The sequence below is a fragment of the Labrus mixtus genome, chromosome 23 (assembly GCF_963584025.1).
Source record: "Labrus mixtus chromosome 23, fLabMix1.1, whole genome shotgun sequence".
Lineage (NCBI taxonomy): Eukaryota > Metazoa > Chordata > Actinopteri > Labriformes > Labridae > Labrus > Labrus mixtus.
This window is the reverse complement of record NC_083634.1, coordinates 19,973,139-19,983,138: the sequence shown is the minus strand read 5'-3', so window position 1 is coordinate 19,983,138 and position 10,000 is coordinate 19,973,139. Positions and strand designations below refer to the sequence as shown.

The following is a 10,000-nucleotide window of genomic DNA, read 5'->3' as shown; positions in this document are numbered from 1 at the left end:
ACAAAGTCTGAATGTAAACGTTTTTTCTTCTTGTGTCTAAACATTAAAACCCCTCCCTCCTCTCTCCTCTCTCCAACCCTCCTGTCTCCTCTCTCCAACCCTCCTCTCTCCTCTCTCCAACCCTCCTCCCTCCTCCCTCCTCTCTCCTCTCTCCAACCCTCCTCCCTCCTCTCTCCTCCTCTCCTCCCTCCTCCCTCCTCTCTCCTCTCTCCAACCCTCCTCCCTCCTCTCTCCTCTCTCCAACCCTCCTCTCTCCTCTCTCCTCTCTCCAACCCTCCTCCCTCCTCCCTCCTCTCTCCTCTCTCCAACCCTCCTCCCTCCTCTCTCCTCTCTCCAACCCTCCTCTCTCCTCTCTCCTCTCTCCAACCCTCCTCCCTCCTCCCTCCTCTCTCCTCTCTCCAACCCTCCTCCCTCCTCCCTCCTCTCTCCTCTCTCCAACCCTCCTCCCTCCTCTCTCCTCCTCTCCTCCCTCCTCTCTCCTCCTCTCCTCCCTCCTCTCTCCTCTCTCCAACCCTCCTCCGTCCTCTCTCCTCTCTCCAACCCTCCTCCCTCCTCTCTCCTCTCTCCTCTCTCCAACCCTCCTCTCTCCTCCCTCCTCTCTCCTCTCTCCTCTCTCCTCTCTCCTCCCTCCTCTCTCCTCTCTCCTCTCTCCTCCCTCCTCTCCTCCCTCCTCTCCTCTCTCCTCCCTCCTCCCTCCTCTCTCCTCTCTCCTCTCTCCTCTCTCCTCCCTCCTCTCTCCTCCCTCCTCTCCTCTCTCCTGTCTCCTCCCTCCTCCCTCCTCTCTCCTCTCTCCTCTCTCCTCCCTCATCTCTCCTCCCTCCTCTCCTCTCTCCTCCCTCCTCTCTCCTCTCTCCTCCCTCCTCTCTCCTCTCTCCTCCCTCCTCTCCTCTCTCCTGTCTCCTCCCTCCTCCCTCCTCTCTCCTCTCTCCTCTCTCCTCTCTCCTCTCCTCCCTCCTCTCCTCTCTCCTCCCTCCTCTCCTCTCTCCTCTCTCCTCTCTCCTCCCTCCTCTCCTCTCTCCTCCCTCCTCTCTCCTCTCTCCTCTCTCCTCCCTCCTCCCTCCTGTCTCCTCTCTCCTCCCTCCTCTCTCCTCCCTCCTCTCTCCTCTCTCCTCTCTCCTCTCTCCTGTCTCCTGTCTCCTCTCTCCTCTCTCCTCCCTCCTCTCTCCTCCCTCCTCTCCTCCCTCCTCCCTCCTGTCTCCTCTCTCCTCTCTCCTCCCTCCTCCTCTCCTCTCTCCTGTCTCCTCCCTCCTCTCTCCAACCCTCCTCCCTCCTCTCTCCTCTCTCCAACCCTCCTCTCTCCTCTCTCCTCTCTCCAACCCTCCTCTCTCCTCTCTCCTCTCTCCAACCCTCCTCTCTCCTCTCTCCTCTCTCCAACCCTCCTCCCTCCTCCCTCCTCTCTCCTCTCTCCAACCCTCCTCCCTCCTCCCTCCTCTCTCCTCTCTCCAACCCTCCTCCCTCCTCCCTCCTCTCTCCTCTCTCCAACCCTCCTCTCTCCTCTCTCCTCTCTCCAACCCTCCTCCCTCCTCCCTCCTCTCTCCTCTCTCCAACCCTCCTCCCTCCTCCCTCCTCTCTCCTCTCTCCAACCCTCCTCCCTCCTCCCTCCTCTCTCCTCTCTCCAACCCTCCTCCCTCCTCTCTCCTCCTCTCCTCCCTCCTCTCTCCTCTCTCCAACCCTCCTCCGTCCTCTCTCCTCTCTCCAACCCTCCTCCCTCCTCTCTCCTCTCTCCAACCCTCCTCCCTCCTCTCTCCTCCTCTCCTCCCTCCTCTCTCCTCTCTCCAACCCTCCTCCGTCCTCTCTCCTCTCTCCAACCCTCCTCCCTCCTCTCTCCTCTCTCCTCTCTCCAACCCTCCTCTCTCCTCCCTCCTCTCTCCTCTCTCCTCTCTCCTCTCTCCTCCCTCCTCTCTCCTCTCTCCTCTCTCCTCCCTCCTCTCCTCCCTCCTCTCCTCTCTCCTCCCTCCTCCCTCCTCCCTCCTCTCTCCTCTCTCCTCTCTCCTCCCTCCTCTCTCCTCCCTCCTCTCCTCTCTCCTGTCTCCTCCCTCCTCCCTCCTCTCTCCTCTCTCCTCTCTCCTCCCTCATCTCTCCTCCCTCCTCTCCTCTCTCCTCCCTCCTCTCTCCTCTCTCCTCCCTCCTCTCTCCTCTCTCCTCTCTCCTCTCCTCTCTCCTCTCTCCTGTCTCCTCCCTCCTCCCTCCTCCCTCCTCTCTCCTCTCTCCTCTCCTCCCTCCTCTCCTCTCTCCTCCCTCCTCTCTCCTCTCTCCTCTCTCCTCCCTCCTCCCTCCTGTCTCCTCTCTCCTCCCTCCTCTCTCCTCCCTCCTCTCCTCTCTCCTGTCTCCTCCCTCCTCCCTCCTCTCTCCTCTCTCCTCTCTCCTCCCTCATCTCTCCTCCCTCCTCTCCTCTCTCCTCCCTCCTCTCTCCTCTCTCCTCCCTCCTCTCTCCTCTCTCCTCCCTCCTCTCCTCTCTCCTGTCTCCTCCCTCCTCCCTCCTCTCTCCTCTCTCCTCTCTCCTCTCTCCTCTCCTCCCTCCTCTCCTCTCTCCTCCCTCCTCTCCTCTCTCCTCTCTCCTCTCTCCTCCCTCCTCTCCTCTCTCCTCCCTCCTCTCTCCTCTCTCCTCTCTCCTCCCTCCTCCCTCCTGTCTCCTCTCTCCTCCCTCCTCTCTCCTCCCTCCTCTCTCCTCTCTCCTCTCTCCTCTCTCCTGTCTCCTGTCTCCTCTCTCCTCTCTCCTCCCTCCTCTCTCCTCCCTCCTCTCCTCCCTCCTCCCTCCTGTCTCCTCTCTCCTCTCTCCTCTCTCCTCCCTCCTCCTCTCCTCTCTCCTGTCTCCTCCCTCCTCTCTCCAACCCTCCTCCCTCCTCTCTCCTCTCTCCAACCCTCCTCTCTCCTCTCTCCTCTCTCCTCTCTCCAACCCTCCTCTCTCCTCTCTCCTCTCTCCAACCCTCCTCTCTCCTCTCTCCTCTCTCCAACCCTCCTCCCTCCTCCCTCCTCTCTCCTCTCTCCAACCCTCCTCCCTCCTCCCTCCTCTCTCCTCTCTCCAACCCTCCTCCCTCCTCCCTCCTCTCTCCTCTCTCCAACCCTCCTCTCTCCTCTCTCCTCTCTCCAACCCTCCTCCCTCCTCCCTCCTCTCTCCTCTCCCCAACCCTCCTCCCTCCTCCCTCCTCTCTCCTCTCTCCAACCCTCCTCCCTCCTCCCTCCTCTCTCCTCTCTCCAACCCTCCTCCCTCCTCTCTCCTCCTCTCCTCCCTCCTCTCTCCTCTCTCCAACCCTCCTCCGTCCTCTCTCCTCTCTCCAACCCTCCTCCCTCCTCTCTCCTCTCTCCAACCCTCCTCCCTCCTCTCTCCTCCTCTCCTCCCTCCTCTCTCCTCTCTCCAACCCTCCTCCGTCCTCTCTCCTCTCTCCAACCCTCCTCCCTCCTCTCTCCTCTCTCCTCTCTCCAACCCTCCTCTCTCCTCCCTCCTCTCTCCTCTCTCCTCTCTCCTCTCTCCTCCCTCCTCTCTCCTCTCTCCTCTCTCCTCCCTCCTCTCCTCCCTCCTCTCCTCTCTCCTCCCTCCTCCCTCCTCCCTCCTCTCTCCTCTCTCCTCTCTCCTCCCTCCTCTCTCCTCCCTCCTCTCCTCTCTCCTGTCTCCTCCCTCCTCCCTCCTCTCTCCTCTCTCCTCTCTCCTCCCTCATCTCTCCTCCCTCCTCTCCTCTCTCCTCCCTCCTCTCTCCTCTCTCCTCCCTCCTCTCTCCTCTCTCCTCTCTCCTCTCCTCTCTCCTGTCTCCTCCCTCCTCCCTCCTCCCTCCTCTCTCCTCTCTCCTCTCTCCTCTCCTCCCTCCTCTCCTCTCTCCTCCCTCCTCTCTCCTCTCTCCTCTCTCCTCCCTCCTCCCTCCTGTCTCCTCTCTCCTCCCTCCTCTCTCCTCCCTCCTCTCTCCTCTCTCCTCTCTCCTCTCTCCTGTCTCCTGTCTCCTCTCTCCTCTCTCCTCCCTCCTCTCCTCCCTCCTCTCCTCCCTCCTCCCTCCTCTCTCCTGTCTCCTCTCTCCTCTCTCCTCTCTCCTCTCTCCTCCCTCCTCCTCTCCTCTCTCCTGTCTCCTCCCTCCTCTCTCCTGTCTCCTCCCTCCTCTCTCCTGTCTCCTCTCTCCTGTCTCCTCCCTCCTCTCTCCTCTCTCCTCTCTCCTGTCTCCTCCCTCCTCCCTCCTCCCTCCTCTCTCCTCTCTCCTCTCTCCTCTCTCCTCCCTCCTCCCTCCTCTCTCCTCTCTCCTCTCTCCTGTCTCCTCCCTCCTCTCTCCTGTCTCCTCCCTCCTCTCTCCTCTCTCCTGTCTCCTCTCTCCTCTCTCCTCCCTCCTCTCTCCTCCCTCCTCTCCTCTCTCCTGTCTCCTCCCTCCTCTCTCCTCTCTCCTGTCTCCTGTCTCCTGTCTCCTCCCTCCTCCCTCCTCTCTCCTGTCTCCTGTCTCCTGTCTCCTGTCTCCTCCCTCCTCTCTCCTCCCTCCTCTCTCCTCCCTCCTCCCTCCTGTCTCCTCCCTCCTCCCTCCTCTCTCCTCTCTCCTCTCTCCTGTCTCCTGTCTCCTGTCTCCTGTCTCCTCTCTCCTCTCTCAGTGGTTGGCTCTGCGCTATCCCAGCTTGGCGATCTACGTGGACACGTGCAGAGAGTGCTACGAGGCCTATGTCATCTACAACTTCCTGATCTTCCTGCTCAACTTCCTCAGTAACCAGTATCCCAGTTTGGTTCTGATGCTGGAGGTCCAGCAGCAGCAGCCCCACCTGCCCCCCCTCTGCTGCTGCCCGCCGTGGCCCATGGGAGAGTAAGAGGAGGGGGCGGATACAGGGTCACTAAAAGATGAAGATGGATGTTTAACTTCTCCTCCCTCTTCTCTCTCCTCTCTCTCCTCTCTCCTCCTTCCTCTCTCCTCTTCCCCTCTCCTCTCCTCTCTCTCCTCTCCCCTCCTCTCCTCTCCTCTCTCTCCTCTCCCCTCCTCCCCTCTCCTCTCTCTCCTCTCTCCTCCTTCCTCTCTCCTCTTCCCCTCTCCTCTCCTCTCTCTCCTCTCCCCTCCTCTCTCTCCTCTCCTCTCCTCTCCTCTCCTCTCCTCTCTCCTCCCTCCTCTCTCCTCTCTCCTCTCTCCTCTCCTCTCCTCTCTCTCCTCTCCCCTCCTCTCTCTCCCCTCCTCTCTCTCCTCTCCTCTCCTCTCTCCTCTCTCCTCCCTCCTCTCTCCTCTTCCCCTCTCCTCTCCTCTCTCTCCTCTCCCCTCCTCTCTCTCCCCTCCTCTCTCTCCTCTCCCCTCCTCTCCTCTCCTCTCCCCTCCTCTCTCTCCCCTCCTCTCCCCTCCTCTCCTCCCTCCTCAGGGTGCTGCTGTTCAGGTGTAAGCTGGGAGTCCTCCAGTACACTGTGGTCAGACCGGTTACCACGGTGATAGCACTGTAAGTTTCTTACTGTAACCATGGTGATAGCCTTCACTTTAAATAACACTGACTGGTGGAGTCCAGATATAATAGATTACAGATAAAATGTCAAAGACCCCCCAAGTGGGTACGGTCCAGCGACTGGCGGCCATAATAATTAAGAGCGGGAGATTTGTCTCCATCCGAGGATCCTGCTTTAGAGTCACTCCAAAGCTGCTCTTTACCATGTCGGTCAACAGGGGGAGCTCTAAACGCTTTTGGCATGCCGTCCATCTTTGTATACAGTCTTTGTTGCCGTGGTGACGGTGTTTAATACTGTACTCGTCTTCTCTGTGTGCAGGATCTGTCAGCTCTGCGGGGTTTACGATGAAGCCAACTTCAGCTTCAGAAACGCCTGGTCCTACCTCGTCATCATCAATAACATCTCACAACTGGTGAACACACACACACACACACACAGACACACACAGCCTGGAGTCCTGGAGCCTTGGACATCCAGTTAGTATAATGTAAACTGGTGACATGATTCAAAATGAACCCCTTCACAGTTGCCATGAGGAGAGAAATTAGCTTTAGAGACCAAAACAGATTCTTATACCAGGCTGTAAAGGAAGTTTATTTCTGTTGTAAATCAGGACATTTTGAAAATGGGGCTCGATGGGGATTGACTCACATTTGGAGTCAGCCTCAAGTGGACATTCGAGGAACTACTTCTTGATCTACCATTAAAGGCTTTATATGTGATTTTTTTGATCCAGCAGATGTCGCCCTTGAGCACCAGCATGAAACCAAAACCACTTGCGGTGCATTGTTGTTTTAGCATGCTAATGCTAGCGATCTTTATTATGCTGGTATCTTCACACTGCATGTAAATTTACCTGAAATGAGCGTGATCTAGAAACACAGTTAAGCAGTGAGTACAGTATGTTATTCTTCTTTTCTCTAGTCCCTCAATTAAACAACTTTTATACACAAGGGGAGGAGTCAGCCGGCCGTCCGGGCGATGTAAACAAACTGAAGATAGGACTCTGAAAACTCTGAAAACATCACAGACAGTGGGACTCAGGTGTTACACCCATTGTAGACAGTCATGACTCACAGAGTTATTTTCAGAGGAGATACTTGATTTATATATTTCAGTGTGAAACATCACATATAAAGACTTTAACCCGTCAAGTTGAACATTTTGTTCCCAACAGCCAAAGAAGAAGTTAGAATCCGCTCTGTGTACTTTTGTAAACCGAAATGTTTCTTTTGCATTAAAGGGGAATTTTCAGATCATGATTAGCTGTTAAAATGTAGACAGAGTTTAAAGACACGACTCGGTGTGTTTACGTCTCTTGGTGATGCCTCTCTCCAGTTTGCCATGTACTGCCTGGTGCTGCTGTACCGAGCCCTCAAAGAAGAGCTGACTCCCATCAGGCCTGTGGGAAAGTTCCTCTGCGTCAAACTGGTGGTGTTCGTCTCCTTCTGGTAAGGATGGAAGATACTTTTTTTTTGTTTTTTAAAGAACCAGCTAGCGGAAACACTTATCTCCCTCTCTCTCTCTCCAGGCAGGCCGTCTTGATAGCGTTCCTGGTGAAAGTGGGCGTCATCTCCGATAAACACACCTGGGACTGGGACAGTGTGGAGGCCGTGGCTACTGGACTGCAGGTGCGCTCATCGTTCCTTCAAAATCATTAAACTTTTGCTTTTTTATTGATACATTTGGAAACTTTTTTTTCTTTCATGAAAACAGGACTTCATCATCTGCATAGAGATGTTCCTGGCTGCCATCGCTCACCACTACACCTTCACCTACAAACCATACGTACAGGTAACGCAGTGTTCTCCCTGTTGAGTGGGCGGTCCTTACCGCTGCCCAGGACACATGAGCGTTTACACTACCACACCAGACCACTTAATCTAACCTTTATCTTCACATTGCCCCCCCCCCCCCGTTTCTTTTTTTGTCCACCATTTCCCCTCCAGGAAGCAGAAGAGGGGTCGTGTTTCGACAGCTTCCTGGCCATGTGGGATTTCTCTGACATCAGAGCTGATGTCACAGAGCAGGTCCGCCATGCTGGTGAGTGTTTCTGTCAGAGTGATTTACATACATACATATTTGTTCTTTAAACATCAAAATAATTAAAAGAAATTTGCCCAAACATTTGGCCCAGAAAGAATCAAAGGCTGAGGTAAATATCTATGCCCCCGCCCCTCAGGTCGTACCTTCCTGGGTCGTCCCAACAAGATGTACTTTGGTGCCGCGGCTCGACCCGAACACACGGAGCACACCGGCCTCCTCACAGCGACCTCTCAGGACGCCATCGCCGCGGCCGCCACATCGATGCCCTCCTCCCCTTCCTCGAGCGGGCGGTACCAAGGCCTCGGCCACACCTCCGCGCCGCACTCCATCTCCGCCCCCGCAGGGTTCACCTCCTCGTCGTGGGAGGACGACAGCGACGCCTCGCCACCCAAGGGCGCTGACAACCCTGGAAACACATAATCAGGAGGAGCTTTAACTTTCTCTTTATGTGCTTTATGGATACAGACAAAAACACTCACAGATTAAAAGTCAGAATAAAATGTATCAACGTGAACGCCCGTCTCCTATTTGTGAATAAGAAGTTATTTATGGATGGATTTAATCAGGACTCATCAAGAGGACGTGTTTTCACTCTGATGTCAAAGCCATGCTTGTTGAGGAAGACATTTTGAAAAGTGTTGCACAGGTTTAAATGTTTGAAATCTGTGTTTTGAAGTCTGATGATGTCATTTGTTTTGATACATGTTTTCTCTGGCTGTTGAAATGAAATAATGTTCGATGTTTTCAGGAGCAGAAACAGCTTGTTGGTTTCACCTTAATGCCACAGAGCTCATGTGTGCTTGGTCCCAATCTTAATATTTATTGTAATAAATAAATATACCCAGTCTTAGTCACCAGTAACTGTGTTGTTGCTATGGAAACCTGATTCAATTTCTAGGATCATTCTTCAAAAGCAGGAAGACGACTGTGATGAAATGAACAACGGGACGACTCGTTTCAGGCTTAGAGTTTGTTAAACTATTAAAGGAGCAGTATGTACCTCTGACCCCACGTTTCTGCTCGTGGAGCTTATTAGAAACATGCAGAGGCTTTTTAGGTCGGGTACAATCACTTCTATCTGAACCACTTCTCTTGACCGCTTCCATCGCTGCAACACCTGTTGACCTGATAACTGCTCTCATATCTGACAAACCGAGGGGCGTCCAAAACAGCCGTGTGGGGGGTCGTCTTAAAAGCGCCTACCTTCTCTGGTCCAAACAAATCCAGAGCATTCAGGAGCAGAATCTAAAGTTAGAAGGAGGACATACTGACTGCTGCATTGTTGTCAGAGAAGCCAGCACTTCAACATGTTTCCTTAATGATCAGATAGTAAGATACCTTTATCATCTCACTCTCTACACAGCTCACTGATTGGACCTTTAAGATGACGTAAAATTAGCAGATGTGTTTTTGACTGTGACTGGTATTGAATTCTGATTAATCTCGATGAGGGTTGTGTTTTTCACCTCGAGCCCAGGATGCTAAATCCTGAGCCACAGAATTCAGCGTAATCAAAAAGTATTTGCTCAAAATCCCAACAAAGCGTTCTTAATCAAAGGTCATTTCTTCATACTGATAGAGAATACAATCGTTGAAGAGTAAACTAGTGCTGGAGAGAGAGAAAGGGACTCATGAGGCAGTTTAATCTTCTTTATTTAAAATGTCTCTTTCTAAACAACATATAAAGTGATCAATATGAACTCTGTGAGGGTCAGAGAACCAGAGAGAAAAACAAACCAGTCAGGAAGACGAGCCCGACCCAGACCAGACGATCTTAACTTTACATTAAGAAAAGTTCTGCAATATTAACAGAACGAGGAAGAGGAAATGACAGTTGGGGCCAGTTCAACTGAAAAACCACAAAGAAAAGAAACATCTTGAATAATAAAAAAGTGAACAGGGAGAGGGTTAATGGAGCTTTAATGGAGCTTTAATGGAGCTTTAATGGAGCTTTAATGGAGCTTTAATGTCACGAACGGTTGAAAAACAAGGGAGTGTGGACCCAAGTGCAGAATTAACTAACTATTTATTTGAACAAAAAGGCAAACAAAAACTCACTTCAGAAAGTACAACAAAAAACACAGGGATCAAAAACAGGGAGCCACAGAGGAGCACAAGCAAAAAAACAGACATACCAACGAACGACATAGAAACAACATACAATGAACTGACACAGAGGGGAAGAAACACAGAGACTAAACAGACATGGGGTAATCAGACACAGGTGAGACTAATGACACAGGTGAAGACAATGAGGGCAATCACAATGGAGGGAAACACAGAGGAAGGAATGGACACAAGAAACACTGAGGACAACTACAAAATAAAATACATGAAACACTGAAGACACACAGAACTCAAGAATGAACAAAACACACTAGAACATCAAGAAACACTGAAAATACAAACCTAAATAATACCAAATCATGACATTTAAAATAAAAATAAAAAACTGGACTTGAGAGTTTGTATATTTCTTTTCTAGTCTTCTGACCCATTCACACCCTGATGGTAGAGGCTGCTGAGTAAAGAGTGTTGTGGATTTTTCTGTTGGTAATGAAAGATCTCAAG

General features: G+C 52.9%; 1 protein-coding gene across 1 annotated transcript in view; it reads left to right on the top strand.

Annotated features, from left to right (window-relative positions):
• Positions 1-8,290, top strand: part of LOC132958665 (transmembrane protein 184C-like) — a 13,353-nt gene extending 5,063 nt beyond the window's left edge. Inside the window, exons 5-12 of the mRNA XM_061031636.1 lie at positions 4,561-4,766; positions 5,305-5,379; positions 5,702-5,795; positions 6,722-6,834; positions 6,915-7,014; positions 7,100-7,177; positions 7,333-7,426; positions 7,566-8,290. Of these exons, the coding sequence (XP_060887619.1) occupies positions 4,561-4,766; positions 5,305-5,379; positions 5,702-5,795; positions 6,722-6,834; positions 6,915-7,014; positions 7,100-7,177; positions 7,333-7,426; positions 7,566-7,849 (1,044 nt within the window). The 3' untranslated portion in view covers positions 7,850-8,290. The remainder of the gene's footprint in view (positions 1-4,560; positions 4,767-5,304; positions 5,380-5,701; positions 5,796-6,721; positions 6,835-6,914; positions 7,015-7,099; positions 7,178-7,332; positions 7,427-7,565) is intronic.
• The last annotated feature ends 1,710 nt before the right edge of the window (positions 8,291-10,000 follow it).